This window comes from Rhopalosiphum padi, chromosome 3 (genome assembly GCF_020882245.1).
Source record: "Rhopalosiphum padi isolate XX-2018 chromosome 3, ASM2088224v1, whole genome shotgun sequence".
Classification (NCBI taxonomy): Eukaryota; Metazoa; Arthropoda; class Insecta; order Hemiptera; family Aphididae; genus Rhopalosiphum; species Rhopalosiphum padi.
Window position 1 is genome coordinate 26,802,353 of NC_083599.1, and position 23,001 is coordinate 26,825,353.

At 26.6% G+C, this 23,001-nt stretch overlaps 2 protein-coding genes across 3 annotated transcripts in view; both read left to right on the forward strand.

Moving 5' to 3' along the window:
- LOC132926499 (calmodulin-binding transcription activator 1) overlaps positions 1-5,514 on the forward strand; it is a 116,470-nt gene extending 110,956 nt beyond the window's left edge. For both annotated transcript variants that reach the window (XM_060990863.1, XM_060990864.1), the window contains exons 25-32: positions 1,993-2,060; positions 2,491-2,639; positions 2,965-3,149; positions 3,225-3,358; positions 3,481-3,608; positions 3,941-4,015; positions 4,213-4,231; positions 4,613-5,514. In XM_060990863.1, the coding sequence (XP_060846846.1) occupies positions 1,993-2,060; positions 2,491-2,639; positions 2,965-3,149; positions 3,225-3,358; positions 3,481-3,608; positions 3,941-4,015; positions 4,213-4,231; positions 4,613-4,720 (866 nt within the window). In that variant the 3' untranslated portion in view covers positions 4,721-5,514. The remainder of the gene's footprint in view (positions 1-1,992; positions 2,061-2,490; positions 2,640-2,964; positions 3,150-3,224; positions 3,359-3,480; positions 3,609-3,940; positions 4,016-4,212; positions 4,232-4,612) is intronic.
- A 3,869-nt stretch (positions 5,515-9,383) lies between these two features.
- Positions 9,384-15,456, forward strand: LOC132924958 (sodium-dependent proline transporter-like). The gene is made up of 7 exons (XM_060989392.1): positions 9,384-9,527; positions 10,276-10,402; positions 12,597-12,728; positions 12,882-13,116; positions 13,786-13,924; positions 14,981-15,115; positions 15,211-15,456. The coding sequence occupies exons 1-7, from the start codon at positions 9,384-9,386 to the stop codon at positions 15,454-15,456; spliced, it is 1,158 nt and encodes a 385-aa protein (XP_060845375.1).
- The last annotated feature ends 7,545 nt before the right edge of the window (positions 15,457-23,001 follow it).

Sequence of the window (23,001 nt, forward strand, 5' to 3'; positions counted from 1 at the left end):
AAAATCTTGATAGTGTAAAAACTCCATACATAAAGATACTTATCGTATAATAGTGGCAATTATAACGAACAATTTCAGCACGTATGTCCAGATCCTGGCCAGATTGTAGGTGTCAATTTTTACATCAAAATAGATTAAATTGTTGATTAAAATTCACGGTATTTTAGGTATTTAGATATTAAATCAATAATATTATTATATCATCTGCAATGGTGTTGAAGTCCATATGAAAAGAATAATATTATACACATCAATATTTCTACTTTTGAATAATTAGGTATGTATAATCTAAATTAGAAATTACTTATATCATTTTATAAAAAAGAAGATAAAGAAACAGAGAAATACAGTTAATAAAAGTTATATACATTTCAATTTTAGTTTAATTATTTATTTAATTCAAAATTTGTTGAATTGTATGAGTTATTGAGTTATTTAAAAAATAGTTTTAGAGTAATTTAGAAAAAATTTAAAAACACTTCGAGGATCCCCGAGTAATCACTTTTAGATTTCTTTCGTCCATGGACCAGTTAAGAAACCCCGGATTAAGTATAACATGATCTAGTGTACGTTTATTATTTAACTATAGTTAAATGGAGTGTTTATGCAAATAAATAATGATTTGTTTATTCGTATAACATTTAAAACCAAAAATCTTATCATTCACATTTTCATCAAATATGGATTAGAATCAGGACAGTTTTAATGATTTCAAATGGGAAAGAATAAAAATAATAATATAAATTAAATTTTGTCATCGTTCATACAACTAAATCTCATCGTTGATAAGTAACCCTATGATTATTGCAATTACCTACCACATAATAATGTTCTTTGCATATCAAACAAATATTTATGGTTTGACTACAGTGAATGAAATCTTTAAACATTATCTGAATACTGGACATTACATTTACTAGAAACTTTATCATATAAGTATTGAATGTGTTTTCAACACAAATATAACTTAGTTGATATGTTACAAAATATCAATAGGTACCTTTTAATAGTTATTACTAAATATATTTTATATTTTGTACCTTATTGTATTATTTTGAGTTGATTATGCTCTCTGGGATAACAATTTTTGACGAGTTGAATCTAAAATGCCACTAAAATATAGTGTTTATTGTCAACATTTCATTGAAATATAATATAATATTATGTCCTAAAAATAATAAGAAAAAATTATTCTGGCCCCAGTCATCTCATTTAATTGCATTACAGTGAGATATAGAATATTCTATTCTATTTTTGTAAAATACTATTGTAACGCAATATTTTCCCTGTAGGATGCAACGACTTATATTAATATTTTAAAGTATTTAAAATAGATTAATGTTCATTTAATTTAAAACGTGAACCAAAATTAATGAAAAAATTTTAAAAATTTTGATTTTCTCTAAATCCAATGAATGAACCTAACCTACCAACGAATCCGGGATCCAAGATCTGCCCGTAACCATGTAAAATATATCATATTATGTGAATGTGTAAGACGTCATAATGAAATATTATAATATTATAACATATGTGTGTATAAAACAAACCTCTACTGCAGTATTTTTTCACCGTTCTTATTTATAGGCATTAGGCATTTTTTGTTGAAATTTATTGTAAGAATGTTTTATTGAAATGCACCTTAAAAATCGGCAATATTGATACGAATTCGTTTCTCATTCATATATTATATTAATATAGCGTCATGATTTATCATGTTGTACATGTTGTATGTATGTAGATTATAATTTCCGTTTGTATAGTAATAAAAAATATATTCATTATATTTTATTATTTCTCTACGATGTATACGTGTAAGTATAACAATGTCGCAGCGACCAGGTAAGCATATCAACTATTTATACATATTATATATATAATTATTATATGATTACCTACTTCGAAAGCACAACAATATTTTCAATTAATGTGTTTTCTTTGTTTTTATTATTTAAATCGTAGTGAACCGTTTGTTTCGTTATTTTTTTACAGGGGAGCATGATGTCCGTGTCTTAACATTAGCTGAACAATTCATAGCAGCTATGCCTGAACATATTAAGGTACACCAACTTTACAAAAAATTTACAATTTAAATTTGTCTTAGTTTTAATATGTACATTTCTAAGTAATATCTGAACCATTTGTTCTTATTAGAAATCATAAAAATGTCCACATGACTATTATTATTAACATTGCTTATATAATATTATTTTATTTTGTAAATAGACGATGTTATTTTTTAAACATTTTAAAAACACCACTAATAATATGTATATAAATTTAAAGTATTAAAATGTATTTTCTAATATGATAAAATTATAAAATATTATATAAGTCATAGCAGTTAAACAATTCTACAATATTGTATACAATATTTATTATTTACACTTTATTTTACATAATATGATCTTCGATCGAATTAAAGGATTAAAATTTGAATTCACATTATCAACGACATTATAACTGATATTAATTATTGACTGCGTTTAGAATGAAAACGGATCACACGGTAAAATTGTAGAATCATCAATTATTACAATGGAAGTGCTTGACGATCCTCCGTCATCTGTGTCATCGTGTTGTTTTGATACCAACTCAGAAATTAATACAGAATTCAACGAACACGTTTATCATTATCGGTAATGTATATCATTGTACGCATAAAATATCTTCCTCAAAAAAAAATATCTTCTTTAACAATAATCTTCCCAATTTTTATAATATGCGCATAACTATGAAAAAAAAAAAAAAAAAAAAAAAAAAAAAAAACAATTATCCATACAATTATTTCTATCCACATGCAATTATGCAAATGCATTTATTTTAGCAAACAACTTTCCAATATACATTTTATAAAAATTAAAAATAAATTACCGTAAATCCGAACGAGGTGCATCCCTCAGTCTATAATAAACTGAACGTGTTTTGATAATTGAAACCATGTTTCAATTTAATTATGTCCAGGCAAAAAGATCGAGAAATAGAAACACCCACGTCCAGTACCAGCTTAACCTTAAGTCCAGTGTCGAGTGCATCACAATGCTCACCTGCTTCACCGCCACCGACTGCTGCAGATCTATGTGAATTTCTCCATGCTTCATCAAATAACCAATACTTTGAAAAGAATTTTTCGAACCTTACACTGTCCGGTAAGTGTTGTGCTAAGATTAAAAGTCAATGAAAAAACAAAACCCATTTTGACTAAAATATTATCAAATGCGTAGATTATGAACAACGCGAGTTATATGAGGCAGCCAAAACTATTCAAAAGGCGTACAGGACGTATAAAAAAAGAGAAGAAGACAAGGAAATTTCAGCTGCTTCGATTATTCAAAACTATTATCGCCGTTACAAACAGGTTAGGCTAAACGAAATAATGTCACTCCAAGAATGTCCAATCTGTTTTAAAATTTTAATACAATTCATTTTAATGTGTAGTAATAAATTATTCAATATTAAAATCATATTTTTTCTCACCAGTATGCATATTACAAGCAGATGACAAAAGCTGCGATTCTAATTCAAAATAAGTATCGTGTATACAGAAGACATAAGCGGTTTAAAAAAGAAGTTCCTCATTACATTAATAACACGTTCACTGTCATTAAGTAAGTACGAGAAAGTTATATACGCTTCGATAGATTTAAAAACATATTACAACTTTTAACCATTTTTTTTTTTTTTGATTTATTCGTCACTGAGTATTTATTTATAATATTTTATTAATTTTTATATAATAGCTGTTATTTAAATAATTTAATATTGAATCAATACATTTATTTGACCTTTATACTTAAATTATTATTAATGAAACCATCATTAAAAATAATTTATTTTTTTAAACAATATTTTAATTTAAAATGCCTTAAGACTCATTAGCTATTTATTAATTATTAATAATATTAAAGACGTCATTAACTATAAATTACTATAACTTTAGAAAAAATCAAAATCAAAAACGCCAAAATCAAGCAGCTCGAAAAATTCAACAATTTATGAGACAGTCCAAGAATGGGTAGGTGTTGAATATTATTTGTTTATTATAACTTAAAATGTGTTGAAATAATAATCATGACAAGTATAATATTATAGTTAAAATTGTGTACTTCTTATTATACTAAAGATATGAATGATACAATAATATTATAATGTAAATAATATTTAATTCCTTGTCATTGAATGAAACTAAGTGCTTAAATTGTTTATTTACAGTACGTCTCCTCCTGCCACAGTAAGTCAAATTATCTAATGCTTCTATTGATAAACCTCTAACATATATTACTTATTGTATAACTGAAGGTTATGATGTTCATGGTGGATTTAGTGTGAAAATGAAATAATTATAATTTTATTTAACTAATTTAATAATTTCATTGAATTAAAACACGATTATCATCAGCTTTTTATTATTAGCATTTTTATTATTATTATTACTATTATTCAGCGTAAAATTAGGTACTTGCGAGTCCACCGGGACATCGTGATCCTTTTTATATAATTACCTTCCGGTATTATTTTATGTAAAGCGCTTTCCGCGTTTCATCTAAACACGATGATATTATGTCGTTTTCAACCGTGTTTAATCGTCCGTCGTTCTAATGACACGTTTCAGATCAACGAACGAACTTTTGGATCTCGTAAGCGGGAAGCTAACGGCAATCACAATATGAAATATCCACCGACAAAAGTGGCACAGTACTCGACACTCAACCACCATTGATGTCTGACGTTTAACCGCCGTTTATATATTATTATGATATGTTATTGTAAAATATTATGATTAACCGCGTGTAGAGTCTTAGGCTTTAATATATTATGTAGTAGTTTCTTATTGCCAACGTTTAAATATTGTTTAGTACCGACGTATATAGTTTTCTTCCGGACAGTATTATTATAAAGACGTCGTGTGACGGGGGACTCGCCGGCATGTTTAAAACAAAACACGTACCTATTTTCACTGTTATATTATGAGGTATAGATAGTCACTTTAAAGTTATTAAAATTGTACATTAATAATAATAGGTATGTTAAAGACGTCCACGGTCGTTCGTCTTGGTCGCCCCACCCCCCGTAATCCACGTACCAAGGTATATACCGCAATCGCATTGGTTGGTACCTATATACGATATTATAATACTAAATATAATATGCACATAATATTCTGTTTGCGTACACCGCCTCATTCGATGTACTTCATTTTACCGATTTTATATTATTATATTAATAATTGTCTATTATTACTACTATTATTATAATTATTATCAACCCGATTTTATTTTAAGTGTTTGACATTTACGTCATCACATAATATTGTAATATTTTATATTATTATGTAGTTATTTTTGTACACATACATAAACACACACACATTGATATTTTATGAACATTTGACGAACTCGCGAAGGATAAAAAATATAGATGTTTTACCGGGGGCATAGATGATTATATTGTTAAATTATATTATTAATATACCATAATAATATTATATTATGTAATATGTATTATACAAATGTACGTACATTTGTCCATAATATTGTCAATCATTATCATGTATACGAAAATACAGGCTCAAATATACGTCTAACCGTAGCGAATAGGCGTACAGGAACAGTACACATTATATAGAATTTTTACAACGATATATGTGAAGTCCGATAATTTTTTGGGTAGATATAGCGACGGAGTTGTTCGTAAACCAATAATGACGACGTCATAAGTTCGGGACCACATGGTGCACGCACAGATTTGGCTATTAAAATTAAAATTTTAAAAATCGTTACGCTTCAGAGAGACACGTTGTGTTCGTCTTTTGTGAAAATACAAATATTACATTTCTGCAACGGCAACAAAAGCAAAATTCAAATAGGTAGATTTTAGTTTTTATTCGGATATTATAGCGCCACACGTGTATATAATATGATATACATACCTGCGTGCAAGTTATAGTGATAAACAAATCGTTTTTATCATTCATAATATTACTCGACTACCCATACGGTGTTAATATGCGATTACATCGTGTGTACTTTTTTCGTTAACGGCTGATCATATTATATTACGTATTAGCGTGTTTGTTACGATAATATATTAAAATATAATAATATGATATGACGCAATATTATGACTTGCTAAACATTTATTTTTCTTTAAATTTGTACAGCACGTTATAGTTTCGTCTATTTACCCAAAACAACAGTTCATCTATAATAGAACAATTTTATGTGCAGATAGGCAAATATCGTTAGAGAAAATCGCGCTGAAATTAAATGCCACTATCAGATCATAAAATATAATCACTGACAAAAAACGGACCGTCTTATTAGATCTTAGGTATTAGCATATTATACTATTGCAGCCGAGTACAAAATCGTAAATACTCCAATCACGATGTCTATTGAATGCCGTTCATAACCACTGTAATATTATACTTACAATATTTTCGTCACGATATACCGTTGACATTTTTTTTCGAGCAAACGCACTAATAATATTGTTCTCGGTAGTGTCACTGAATTTTATTCACGAGACTTCAGCACGAAACCAAACGGAATATTGATGTCGTACGTGTGAAATTACACCATAAATTTAATATTACAACATTCGCGTTAGACGACGAGTACATTTATAGTCACTTTTATTTCAGTTATATTGTTTTTATTAACGTCCCGACAATTATAAATTAACCGGTAGATAATTGTTTAATTTCTAATTACTGAACGCTATAAATGAAAACCAAACACTTTACCTTTAGGTATTCTAAATACAACACGATTGCCGATTGGGAACGCAAACAAACAACGTTAAGTATCAATGAATAAATAATTATTTCAAAATGTTGTCGAATTTATAATTTAATATTATATAAAAACAATTGAGTTTATCTCAAATTTTAAATAAACTAATACAATACATAAAATTGTATACCAAAATTAGAAATCAAAATGATTTATAGTATACAATTGTATCTAATAAATGGAACAATAATAAAAATATTTTAAAGTTAATAATAAAATAAAAAGTATTTAGAAACTTGAAAATATTGATGAATATATAAATTGATTTTACTTAATTCTAAATGCTATCAAAGTGCCAACAATAAATAAATAATATTTAGTACTCACATTATTTAGTATCTTATTGACTGGATAATATATATAAACTTCATAATTAGTATTCATATATAGTGTCAGTAAAACTAATTCGTTTAAAAATATCTAATAAAATTTACCAAAGATATTTTGGTCATCGTCTTTGCTAGGGTTTCTCGTAAAACCATAATTACCACGTTACATAAACGATTAAAAATCGTATTATAATTGCTATGGAAGCTTAAGTTAGTGAACATTTTTTAAAAATTCAAAAGATTCACCTTTCTTGTAAATCAATTAATATGCAAAGAACCAATATGTCAATGTTTCATAAAAGAAAAATAATTGTTTGTGCTCCAATCGGGTTGTCGACAACGTCATCAAAAAAAAAAAAACGATAGTTCTGGTGGTATCATCGCAATAGGTACATACAGCGGTCACTAACGGCTGAAACGTATAATGTATTGACAATTCCGGGGTTTTTATATTGATTTCATTATCAACACATGTTGATAAACGACCTAGAGTAACAGTTAGGTAGGTACTGTGTCTAAAATGTTTTTTTTCGTAAAATTATTTAACTTATTAACATAGGAAAGTGTAACATAGTCTTCCTCTTTTTTCTAACTAATCATTGAATCTTCTATCCGTATTATTTTTCTTACTACTATACTATAAACCACATTGATTCGAATTTAAAAATAATTATATTTTTTCGAAGCACTTACCTAAATTATATTAATAGTCTTTATAAATTAAAATTTCAATATTTTATATTAATTCTTAACATTTTTAAAGAATATATTATTATTATTATTATTATTATTATTATTGCCATATTATATGTTTTTGTTCTTTCCTTAACCATATTTCGCTATTTTGTGTTTAATAGACATCATTGGGTAAACTTATTTTTCTATAGTTATATAATTAATGTAACTTAATACGTCCGATAATAATTATTTACGTATTTATACGATTTTTAGTGCTGCTCAATTTTAATAACAATAAGATTTTTTTATTATATTCGTGTTTAATATTGTTAAAAAAGATTTAATATATTATTATATTAAAATATTATGATTACTAAAATTATTAATATTACTATAGATACCTATTATTGTTTTATTATAGCATTAAAAACTTGAATTTAAGCATTTATTTGAAAACTTTTAGAGTTTAATTCTATTGGTTCATAAACTATATAATACTGGTTTTATTTGATCATGTCTTAATGTTATAAACTTTTTCTCTTGTGTCCAAAATTGTAGTGTTTCAATATGTTTTATGGCATTTTTTGGTTTAATAAATATTTAAGTTACAAATAAAACGTGTTGTATATTAGTCCGTTATATTAGGAATCCATTGGTGTTTAAATAATTATTGTGTGTATTGTGTCTATCATTATTCATTACTTTACAACTTACACACGTACGCCTAGACTTATTGCATACCTATTTAAAAACAGAAAAAATCCATAAATTATTCCATACGGCTCACATAATTAAGCCTATATTATAATATTATACTGCAGCAACATAATATAGGAATATTTGCAATATATTAAGTATAATAAGAGTTATTTAAAAATTGAATTTCTTCTAGCTTTCGGTATTTATTATTATTGTACCGACATTTTTAGAAGTGAAAATAAAATTTATAATATTTATGAGTTACGACACACAATTTATCACGCGGATTTTTTCAAAAAATTTTGAGTTGAGTTTATTTGTTTTAACACATTTTATGCATGTGATTTTCAAATTTTGTCTATAATTTATATAACTTAACTTTAAATGCGTGTAAATATTTTATTTTTATTTTTCTTAGTTGTTATCGTTTTTGAAATGTGTCCTCTACTCTCCAGGTATTAACATTTAGTAGTTGTATTATTATTTATTAATGTTTATACTTCAAAATCGCGATGTTTATATTGATCAACATTTTGTTTTTTAATTTTTTTTTTAATAAGAAAATGACTTTTAATTTAAAAGTTGTGTAGATTCATAATCATGAATAGTTTGTAATTTATAGTTTTGAAAATATTGCATGTATTTATTTATTTATTTTTAATAATACCGTTTTTGTTATTGAATAATTGTTTAATTTTTTTTATTATTATTAAAATAATTTTCTCTAACATTTGGCTATTTTCCTTAGAAACAACTCCTTTAAATTAATGATATTCTTTTATTTGACAACAATTATACGAAAACATTAGTATATATTTTCTTCGAACGTTTTGTCATCTTATTCTCCAAATTATTTTGAATTTCTACTGTTCAGAATATAATAATGAATTCTAATCATGAAAACCAGAAATCACTTAAACATCCTAGATTCAATATACAAATAATGCAAGTACAAAATTACATTATTGATTATGACACCGGAGGATTTTTGAAGTATAAACTTTATGAAAATTCAAAATCACGACCGGTGAGTATAATTTGTTTTGTATAAATTAACTCAAATCGAAATAAATCAATCTTTAAGCATAATATAGAACTTATTTTAAACATACTCCGTAAAATAAATGTTAATAAAAGTATTTTTTTTACAACGCGTTAAATAATATTATATTCAAGTTGGCTGGAATAACTTTTTATTAACCTCGTGAACCAAACCAATGTGTTCGACGTGCTTTTTTTTTATTCAAACACTATATTATAATCAATAATAATATTGCAAATTAATTAGTTTAGAAACAATTTTAATCTTTTGAAACTATTTTATTAAGATAATGTGTTCGGTTAAAGTTCACTTTATCAGTTTCTGTCTATCTACTGGATCACGGATTTTTCCTTTGTGTTAAGTGCCTAGTCTCAAAATAGAAAGTATTGTGTCCATAGATTAACTAAATCAAACTCAACAATAACTAAGACCTACTATATTATAAACGCCAAGTGATTGTTTCTTAAGGAATATAACATAAATAGAAATATATCATAAAAAACAATAATAATGAAATGTGTACTTCTAAATGAGATTTGTCTATATTGTTGGAAATATCTAAAATACCCAATCCGCGTAATACGGCCGTAAATGTTTGCAAAGCATCTGTTTAAAATATTTAAAAATGTTAGCGTTTGTAGAATATTTTGTTTTAAAAATGATGTAACAGTAATATAGTAAAATTATAAAAATATTTTTTATGGTAAAGATTAAATACGATTTCCTTCTTCAGCTACCAGAACAGAAACTACGCAGCAGTTTTGACGGCTATATGGACTATTTACTTTACTGCTTCAGTTTAACTGGAAGTCTCGCCAACTTAACAAGATTCCCGTACTTAGCATACTCATACAATGGATGTAAGATATTCATAATTTTACGAGTTTATTTTACACGTGTAAGAGGTGAAAGATCAGACTAAATTACTATAATATCTTTAATTAACACTGCTTAATTATAAGTTGATAAATATTGTTTCAGATTTTTGATTTTAAAATCTACATTATTTTTTAATACTTAACTAAAATTTTCAATTAACCCTTATTCGTCACTTTTACAAACGTGTATAAAATAATAGTATAATATTGATTTGATAGTACGAAATTAAATTCAAATAATAACAATATTACTTTTAGATAGGTGTGTTCGATATAATTGCATTCGTTAGCTAAATAGGTTGAATTTTATTTGAATCTAAAAATAAGAATGTTTTATAATACTTTAAGTAGTACTCTATGGAGATACAAACTTCTGCTTTTCAAATGAAAACCTCCCTTTTCTACTGTAAATTATTTATTGCGTATTTTTTTTTTTTTAATGTTGACGTATTTAAATTAAAACTCACATCAATAGTTTTGTGTTTTTAATTTTATGTACTAAGGATAATTGATTAATGATGCTCCACTAGAAATACAAGGAACATTCCCATATCTCTTTAAAAGTTTTTTGAATAAAAAAAATGAGTTATATATGTACGAGTAGAACGACTACAACACTATCGAGAAACAATATTTGATTAATGTATTTTAATTCATATTATTTGGTGAAATTTATTTGTTATCCAAAATAATATTTATAAGTAATAAATTATTATAGAACTATATAAAATTATCTTTATTGATTTATTCGCTATTTTGTTTTACGTATAGTTAAAAGTTGTATGCTCATTATTAATATAATATTTCTCAGAGTTATAAATATTTATAACAAATTTGCTATTGAAAATTTAAATACCTCGTGCTAAAAACATTGCGTATTTGTCATATTATCAAGAAAAAAAAGGGTGGGCAAGTGAGTATCACTCTGCTGTACAGTAAAGTTGGAGAGTAGGTCACTATAATGGATGTATTAAATTTGAATGCAATGACAGGTATCATCGTATACGAAAAAACGATTCTGAATGGAGATGATTTGTCAGTCTAGGATAATTAGTAGGATATTATATTATATTATTAATTATTATCTATATTTAAATTGTAATAATATATCGTTATTTTACGCGATTTCGAATAAAATTAAATTTCATACGCTCATAACATTTTTTATATTAACGGTAGAATTTTTTTTTACAGTTATTTAATGAAAAAATTATGGAGAACCTTGTGTTGGGTTTTTTAACCTTGGGTATAAATCACAAAAATGTTATGAATTTTTAAATTCAAAATTCCTTTTAAATTTTCGTGTTTTGACATATTTTGTAAACATTTGAACTTGAAATGCGTATAAACAAAAATTGTGACCAACGATTTTATTTGTTTTACTATGATAAGTAAAACTTATAGTAAACCTTGTGTTAAATTTTAAAAATGTTTTGAATTGCCAAATTTTTTTTATCGGCATTTCAAAAAAAAACTTGGCAAAATCAAAAATTTCAATTGCCTATTAATAGCTTAAAAAAGTCAAAATATTTTTAAAATGTAATCGTAAATAGATAACGCTATTCTAAACACTTGGTGAAAAGTTCAAGTATTTACAATGATTTGTTTTTGAGTTACAGCAAAATAAAAAAATCGATTTTGTCGAAAACTGGTTATGCGTAAAAATTCCCGTTTTTCCGTAATTTTTTTATGGTTTTTCCTGACGCTTTTGAAAACTACTGGAAATTTTTTACTTATGAAAGTCAAAATGTATGACTATAATTATTAGTTTATAGTATATTATTATGCATTTAAATAATTGAAAAACAATTCGTTCTAACTTTAAAAAATATTCACTAAATAGCTTACAGAAAAACAGAAGTGTGTATAACTACCGGACACTTTTAAGTAATATAAAAAATATGGTCTTTAAGCACATTGAATAATTTAAAAAAAAATCAGAATTTAAATAAAATTATTTTATAAATAAACAAATGGGGCGAATCACTCTGAATACACCTATATATAGTTACTTATAAACATAGACCTTATACGCGTAATGTTATAGTAATATAGGTAAGGCCGACCGCTATGAGTATAAGGTCTATGCTTATAAATGTATAATCTGAGTTTCTTTACTACACTATAGTCAGCAAATTATAATCTTTAGTACAACATTGTATTGGATTCTCCGCAGGCTCGTTTTTGATCAAATTCTTGATACTGGTCGTGCTGATCGGCATTCCTTGGTGTTTCATGGAAATCGCCGTTGGACAGTATTCGGGCAGAGGTCCGACGGCGATTGGCGACATGGTACCCATCGGCAAAGGTGAGGAAAGTTCGGAAGTCGGACTTTATCCGATTTTTCTTTCTTCTCCATTGTTTTTGTTTTTGTTTTTTATGTTTTATCTCTATCTCTTCGCAACAATATGCTGTTTCCACCTCATCGTGTTCACGTTTCTGTCCGTTTCGTTTTATCCAGGCGTAGCGGTGGCCATGGGTTACATCTGTATTTTAAACATTATCTGTTATAGCCCCATACAGTCTAGATGTCTCTTTTACATGTATTGGTCGTTACCGAAATCCAATCAGCTGCCGTGGAAGCAATGCTCGTCCGTGAATAGTTCATTCTGCATAAACAATGACAGGCATCTGGAAAGTTACGGGTGCAAGTCGGTCGGCCTCGATTTACAAGTGCCCGCCGAGAATTTCTATCAGTGAGTCGAAATAGGACTCCCTAGGTTATAGAAGGTTATAAATTACTTGTAATAGGTTATTATAGGTATACCTTAATTAATTAATTAACACAATAAGATAAATACGGAGATAGGCGGAGAAAGGTTGATAACCTTTAACACGGTTATATTTGCATTGGGGTAAAAAGACAAAACAAAATATTTTTCACTATTTTATATTGAAACTAAAATGAATAAGTTTTTTATACAACGCTAACAACAATTGACGACGGTCAGTTTTCAGTAATGAACACGAGATATGTCCTTTATTGGCGTATTTTACAGTGTAGTAATATTATAAGCCTTTTTAAAAATAACTCTTTACTATACATAAAAAGCAAACTTCAATTTCCAAAATACCGTTAAAAATATAAGTAACGCTAATTACACAACTTTTGAAGGGGTTTTTTTTTAAATTGAGTCGAAATCGTTTGGTGCTATTATGTATATATATATATAGCCACCCTATTATATTACTCGTATGTAAAAGAAGATAAATTATACGAGCGTGTTCTATACTTTTATTAAACACGTATTAAATAAATGTGTGTAATAATTATCAATTATTGGATATTAAATATGAAGTAGTCAAATTTTGACTTCATATGTATCAATGTTTAATATTTTATATCACTATATTATTTTTACTAGGAATAAAATTGTAGAAATGGACGCAGGCTTTCTTTACGACGGAGTCGGTAAATTCAACTCGCCATTATTAGCTTGTCTTATAATTTCGTGGATGATCAACTACCTATTACTCACTGCATCCAACGATTTGATGAAATACGTATGCAAACTTACGTATAATTATAATTTGACAGTTAAAAATTTGAAATTATATAAAGTCAATTTCATATTATCACATAAGACTTTATCTTTGAGACATTTTTATTTTTACGCTCATAGTTAAATATTATAACATTATACGTTTATAAAGATACAAAAACACAATTGCGAATATTGAAGAATTTTAATATCGATTATAAAATTGTAAAGTTTAAATGCTTTGTTTGATAAATTTGATAAATTAAAATTGGAAAAATACAATATATGATGACTAAATTCTATGTGTGAATTAATTTTCATTGTTTTCCTCAGCAACAAAAATAGGTTAGATTCCGTTTTCTTCCGAACATAATTTTTGAACTAAAATTATGTTTTATTGTTCTCCAAATATTAAAATATTTAGCTGATATTTTAGCCGAAACCAGTATTATAGTGTTGTATACCGTATTATAAAGGTAAAATAAATAACTAGAATCATCTTATTTGCGTATTTTCATCTGTCGATTTCATTCTGGTTGCGGAGTTTAATTTGTTCGTAGTTTAACCAAGAAATTTCTAGAAAATCACAAAAAGTAAAATAATTTATTACTTCTTCATTTGTCTAATGCTTTTTTTTTCTTTAAGCGAGTATTTGCTTTTTTCTTCAATTTCCGATAATTATAAAAAATTTGATCAAGGATTATTTCTTATAATTTTGGAGAAAGCAATGTACAGTAGAGGAAAATTATACCTCATTATTAGAGGAAATGGCTAGACTACGGCCATTTTTATAATAAGAGGTGGATAACACGTTAGGGATAACCAGGGAAGAAGAATTAAACCACTATTCAGATAGGGAGACATGTGAAGTCTGTAAAAATATTACCAAATTTAATACCACATAATAATTTACAAAAATAATTTAGGTAATCTTAAAATGTTGTACTTATAACTTCGTTATGTCGTTAATTCAGTGTATGATCGCCACGAACTTGAACTTTGATAACATTATATTTATTACATATGAAATGTATAATTATTGAAAAATAACATCGTCAATATACATTTCGTTTTAAAGGTGAAGATATTCGGCTCGATTGCGCCGTTTACCTTGCTAGCGTTCGTGTCGTTCGCCATAATGGCCAACAACGATGCATGGGGCGGTTTTAATCTACTTTTTGACACGAGTACGATCGACTTTCTAGATCTTCAGGTACCTAATCCTGTATTATGCGTGATCTACCTCCCGACGTGCACGTCGTATTTGAGTTATGTGCCGTATCTACACATCGGGCGTTTATATTTCAGTCGTGGCGGAGGGCCGCGGAACAAGTGCTGTACTCGTTGGATGTCGGCACAGGGCACTTGATCATTTACGGAGCAAACCGCAGTTTTCACAACAACATATTAGGCGGAGTGCTGCTGGTAACTTTGCTGGACACTATTTGCGCCGTGACCGCCACTATAGTCGTATTCGGTACGGCCAATATCGTAGCTTGTAAATATCACATTCAGTTCAACATGGTGTTTAAATCCGGTGAGCCCAATCGATAGTTACATTAACACCTAAGTCATAACCACCTATACTTACTAAGATGACTAAGAAACCATCAGTTGCCGTTAATTATTATTATTATTTTTTTTAATTGTTACGAGTCCATTTTGATTAATCGTTCTGTAAAATAATATTGAATTCATAAAAAGCAAAAAATTGTGTCTTTATCTATATTAAAATAATATGGACATTGGACAGTATACTGCGTATATAGTATTTAAATCTAAATGACTTTTACTGGCATTACAACTACCATTTTTAAGCATTGCTTGTGGAGGTAATAGGGTGTTAAGTTTAATGTAATTAAATTATTATTGATAATAAAAATTTTATATTTATTAGGTATCAGTATTAATTATTAACATTTTAATAATAATCTTTAAATATTAAATAACAGAGTATAATAATTTGTAAAACCTAATTCAAAATAGCTATTTTCCTGTAAACTGTTGTGACAGTGATATACAACTTGTGGCTGTTTAGTCATTGGCACACGTTCTATTCACGAAATACCTACAATGTTATAAACTTCATATTGACTATATAAGTGATAATTATTATACCCTACAGGTCCTGGTATGTTTTTCGTCTGCATCTCACGTGTCCTCGCAGATTTACCCTTACCGATGGTGATGAGTTTCGTGTCATTTTTAACTTTGTTTGTCATCTGCATACTTACACAGGTTAGTTGATGCAGCATATTATCGGGCGCATTATGTACTATATTATGCTATGGCAATAAACGTTCCAACGAAATATATATCTACTAGATACTAACATTTATATTGTTGGTATTTATTAACATATATAAATAAAAATATAATATAATATCTAGATTTAGCTTAATAACAATAATTATAGAATATTATATTACAGTCAAAGAACTTTCAATAGTTATAATATCGTCCCCAATCGTATTTATTATTATAGAGCAGGGGTGGTCAACTTGCAGCTCGCGAGCCACACATGTAGGCTCTCGTCGTTCTCAGATGCGGCTAATATTATTATTATTTTAATTTTTTAGGCACACATTTTATAAAAAAATATCAAATGAAGTATTAAAAACGTACACCTACCTATTTATAAACATTTTGGTTGTTTGTATCATTGTACTCGTATTTATACGTGTGGCCCACGAAACCATTCATGTTAGTTACCCCTGTTATAGAGTTTTGAAATCTCACGTTATTTATAATTTTATATTTTTGTTTATTAATAAACATTATAATACTTGTTGTTTATAATTATAAATACATTCAACAAAGGTATTGTTTTTTTTTTTTTTAAGCTTTGTGATTATATTATATTGTATCTTAAACTGTGCATTCTATATATAGTATACACTGTAACATTTTTAAAACTATGTAAGTATTATAGTTGCCTATAAAATATAATACATGGTTTGTACCATTATGATTTCATTTTCATGATTGCTAAATTATAATGTAACACCTTCATAAAATCATTCTCAATATAATACGAGTAATAATTCATAATTTATAAAAATAATTATATTATACAGATATTATTTGATATTTCTTAAGAATATTATTTATTAGTATTACATAAATATATAATAATATGTTACATTACAATTTAAAATGTAGTATATACATTTGAGGCTTTAATTAATTTAAAAAAAATTAAATACACCACTTTTTGAACTGAATTTATAATTGTTGGTTTATTAAGTTTAGTACTTAATATAACCCCGGTTCATTGTTGTGTGTAATCAGATTTTGGACAATGATATTAAATAATAAATAATGCCATTATTTTTCATACATAAACCGGATATTATATTGAAACTGTACATATCGTTTTTTTGTATTTGTTTGAAAAATAAAGCGTTCTTTTTGGGACACCCTGTATAAATACCTAATTAATGATAACGTTTACCCAATATTACCTAATATTTGTTAGTTTTACATTCAACAAACGTTTGTATAATCTTTTTAAATTGCTCAATGATGTACACCTACCTAACTACGTGTGTAATTTTAAATTGTCCATTTTCATGTTTTTCCTTAGCTATCCTTCTTGAATCCTGTGATTTATTTGTGGAACGTTTATTTTCCAAATGATGACCACCAACAATCTAACATGCGCGCTGGTATATTATGTTGCACGATGTTCGTGTTGTCGTTAGTAACAGTGACTAATGTAAGTGTTTTATTACATATTATTATATAGATCAGTATACATATTATATAGAAATATGCTGTGGGTGATTCAAAAGCCACTTGTCCCACCTCCCCCCAAAAAAGCAAAAAAAAAACCACTAAAAATACCTCATAATACCTTACAAACTATTATAGGTATTAATATTTATTATAAATAAAATATTAGCATAAAGGGATTACATTAATATTTAAAGAATAAATCGTTTATAACCTATAGCGTGTGTAAGTGTGATCAAAAAGATAAGTTAACTTATACACTTTGCTCGAAATCGAATAATAATATATCGTTTTAAAAGACCAAGATATTAGTATATTTTATTTATTTATATTTTTAAATATTTACACTATTGGAACTTCCTGTAAACAATTTTTGTAATGAGAACCATTCATTAAAACTGTTATGAATCATAACTAATGATTATTTTGAAAATTTTAATACAAACATTACGAAGAAGTAGTTTCTGTTAAAATGTATATACATAGGATAATAGTTTTTAAAAATAGTTTTATGAAATTATAAAATGGGTGTGATGTTTAATCCAGCATGTATTATACACTTAGATAATTTTACAAAATATAAAATTTATAGATTATGTAATATTAATTATTACAATCATTTTAAAATAATTATAGACCCCATATCTTCCAAACCTATATTATTATGTATCATTATCCTTAGTACATAAAGTTAAATAACTTTTAAACTAGTAATTTAACCAGTTATTCTTACTTTGAATTGAATATATAAACATTTTCAAATAAAATTATCAATTTAACAATTTACAAGAATTATGAATAATCCTTTTTTTAAGCTATAATTTATACAATATATACAAAAAAAAAATACACAATAAGCATAATGGAAGATATTTATTGCGATAGCTTGAGTGACTTGATGGTAGAAAAATTCTAATTTGAAAAACACAAGTTCGTATCGCTACAAGACACTTTTTAAGTAGTAAAAAAATCTCAATCATTTTAATATGGGGTCTTTAAGTTTATTCAAAATTCCAAAAATTAGAATTTAAATAAATTCATTATTTATGAAAAATAGGAGGAATCGTACTTGGCGAATCAACCTATATAACTTAAATATTTATACTGCATGATATATTTTAATAATTTTTATTAATATTAATAATAACGATGCGTATCAATTATTAATACATATACAATTATTAAAATTATTATAACGTAATAAATTATTTACCTAATATGTTTGTATTGTTATTGTGTATTATTGGCCTACGTTGAACGATTATTATTGTTATGGTTGTTACATAAATTAATTTATTGTGTCTCCACTTATTCCTTACACATACATTTATCATAGGGAGGTGAAATGATTATATCAATTTTGGACGACATAGGATCTGCCATGGGAATACTCATGATCACAACTTTTGAAGTTATATTGATATTCGGCATTTATGGTGTAAGCGAATTTTGCGCCGATCTGGCGTTCATGTCGAATAAGCCACCTTCTATCATACTGAAATTACTGTTCATCGGGGGCCCGGTGTTTACGATCGTAAGAAAAGTATTAAGGCTACTGTAAAATAATATTATACGGTTAAAATTTCAATATCCAAACACATTTTTTTTCAATCAATATCTATTTATAATTATTATTGTTACTGTCTCGCATATTGATATAATATAATATTATGATATTATTATAACTAGGTGCACACAAGTTGAAACAATTTCAAACGTTTTATTTTTGTTTTTTATTTAATGTGTTGCAAAGAATATAATGGTCGCATGTAGTTTCTCTTGGATTTCGCCGAGTTTTCAGAACGTAAGTTATCCACTAACGATGCATATAATAACATGGATAGCAGCAATGTTTACGCTAATGATTATGATGTCAACGGCTGTTTACATAACTGTCAAATTCGCAAGAAAAAAGGTAATCAACTATCATTCTAAAATCTAAATGATAGATACTAGGTATATGATATGCGTATGTCAATATTATCCATTATGTATTTATGTCCTAAAAATCCCGTCTACCCGAGGAAAATCGACCTATTTAAAGTATTTGCAGTATTTTCAATACCCAACTATAAGGAAATTCAATTTTAATAGCATACATTTTATCAAAAATATTATATGCATTTTATAGTTTAATTTTAAAATAAAATACTCTAGGTTCTGAATAAAGCTATACTTATATATTAGTTTTATTATTTTTAAAATACATATTTAGATTAAGCTTAAACTGGTTAAACTAATAACAAACTATATTGTATACCTACTATAGCTGTAAAATAAATTACTACTAGTATCAATATAAATATTAAAATGTATAATAATTTATTCAACGAAATGAAATGGTTAGATATATTATAATAAAATATTATTAGTAATAAGGGCTACATAGTACAGATAGATCGTCTCTGCTTAGAAACATTTATAGTAATCCACTCTTATAATGTGTAAAAGATTGGTTTTACACTGTGTAAGTAAACTAATAGATTAACGCTTAAATTAATTGATTAATAATTTATAAAGGCCTCTTCCTTCTGTCTCTTCGGCTTGTTTTATTTTTATTTTGTTTATTATGTTATCACTTAAGCTTATTGTTCTATATTGTAACAGATGACCAAATATAGAATTTTGTTAAAAAAAAAAAATAATTTATGATTATAGTTATAATAATAATACGTATTTTAAAATGTATTTATTTTATTTTAACTGCTAATAAATATGTAATAATGAACATTATGTTATGAACTTAATTTTTTCATATAGTAAGGCATACATTTTAGTGACAACTTAAATAAAAATTAATAAAACTATGAGTAGTATGAAATAGCCGGTTCTAGATACCCTTCGCTTCACTACCCCGTCCACCACTCGTGGCCCCAAGCTCTCTAACCTCTCCCCCGTCCACAACTTCTCAGCCTATTTACGTCACGGGGCCCACCCTGGTCCCATTCCCCTCACATGGTTCCCTACCCATCGGTAGGGAACCCCACGTATGTCTGCCCTTATGACGCGCTAATGACGTATATAGCCGGAGGATGGGTAGGGAACCATCGGCGTGACGTACATAGACTAGAAATTTGGGGGCGGGGAAGAGGTTAAAGGGCTTGGGGCCATGAGCGGTTGGCGAGATGGTGAAGCGGATGGTATCTAGAACCGGCTATTTCATACTCCCTACTACTATATGTATTATTTATATTCTTTTTGCTTTTATATACGGTAATTCAGCAACTAATTTTGCCTAAGTATATATTTTGTAATTTGTATACCGGCGTATTCGGTATACCTAGAACTTAAACGTGACACATTAAACTAATATCAACTTTAGTAAAATTATCAATTTATAAAAAAAATTATTTTCAGACTACAAAATAATATAAACATTTTAGTAAGTTTTATTATAAATTGTTGCTGATTAAGAACCTAAATATTATATTAGATATAGTTAGAATTTAAATAATCAAAGATTAATTTAAACTATAACCCTTAGCCCAACCTTACAATAATTCTCAAAATATTAATCAAGTCCAAAAACGAGTAAATTGAGTGTTGTCGTGGCACATTGATATATTATTTAGAATTACTCGTATATATGTATACATAAAAAGATCTTACAATTTCGTTGAACAGAATTTTTTTGGATCATTCGAACCCACTGATCGATGGGTGCCTGACCTAAATGATTCATTGATTGATAATAAACTGAAGGCAATGACATTTGAAGAAGAAGACATGATTTATGATAATTCTAACGCGTTAGTATTTGGGATTGGAAAACCTAAAATGTGCATAAAAATAGACAAAGCAACACAGACAGACGAAACAAATAATCAACAATTAGGTAATACTATAACTGTAATAGACTTAATTTTATTTATGTTCTAAATGGATGCTAAAAGATTATATAGGTTATTTTTATTAAAAATCAATATGACTTAACAATTAATAAAATATTTTACTTGTGCACTATAAAAAGGTAAATATCTTTCCTACCTATTTATTATTAAAAAAAAAATGTTATTCAAATACGGGGTGTCTTACGAAGATTTGACAAATGAAATAACTTTTGTTCTAATCAATATTAAAAAAAAAAATGTTTAATATAATTTATAGACACTTGCGATACATTTTTAGTATACATTTTTTATTTTTTAGTACTGAAAATAAAAAACTAAAAATTTGATAAAAATTTTTCCAAAATATTCGAAAATAGCCAATTTGTGAATCTAATTAAAAAAAATGTAGATAAAACATTTATTTAAGTCCAGTGGCTGATTTTTTACAATTTTTTTAAATATAAATATTCTCGTTAAGTAAATTACGATCTATTTTATGTAAAATAATAAAAAAATAGTTAGATTTTAACATGCACATGCACCTATTTAAAAATATTTGAATAAAATATTTTTTAAAAAAATTAAATTTTTTGAAATTATAATGTTTATCTAACATAAACTAGATCGTAATTTACCTAACGAGAATATTGATATTAAAAAAAATTGTAAAAAATCAGCCATTGAACTTAAAAAAATGTTTTTACCATCAAAATTTTTTTAAAAATCAGATTTACAAATTGGCTATTTTGAATATTTTTTAATTTTTTTTAATCAATTTTCAAGTTTTTTATTTTCTGTATTAAAAAATAAAAAATGTATACTAAAAATGTAGCGCAAGTGCCTATTGACTTATATTTAAAAGAAATTTTATAAAAATATTAATTAGAACAAAAGTTATTTCATTATTTCATTTGTCAGATCTCCGTGAGACACTCTGTATATTATATTTTAACAATCAAACACAATAATTAATAACGTAATTATATTTAATTGATACCTTTTTATCATTTATCTGCCTACTTCTACAATCGTACGTATAATTTATAAGATTCGTTTGTACACATTTAATATTGTATTCAAATTACATTATAATAATATTATTGTCAAAAAATGTTACTTTATATTTCCTAAATAAAACAAATATATTATGCTTTTATTTTTTATATATTTATCCATTATTATTTTTAACAGAACATATTGGAATATCAAATGAAATATTAGAACATTTTTATTTAGAAGTATTGAAAACCACTAATACACCGTTTGAGATTGAAAGGAGACATAATGAAACCGAAGTACTTGCTTGGAACCACATAAAATGCTCGGAATATTATGTCGACATAGGACTAATGGAAAAATATTGTCAAACTGAATAGATGCTTATTAACTATGATTGTTCAAATAATTTAAGTTAAATATTTCATATTTAATATATCTACATAATATTCTCAATTACCTAATTATTATAAAATGAAATACGCAAGTCTAAAATCCACTGGTTTAATATTAGCTATCAGGTATACGTAAAAATGTA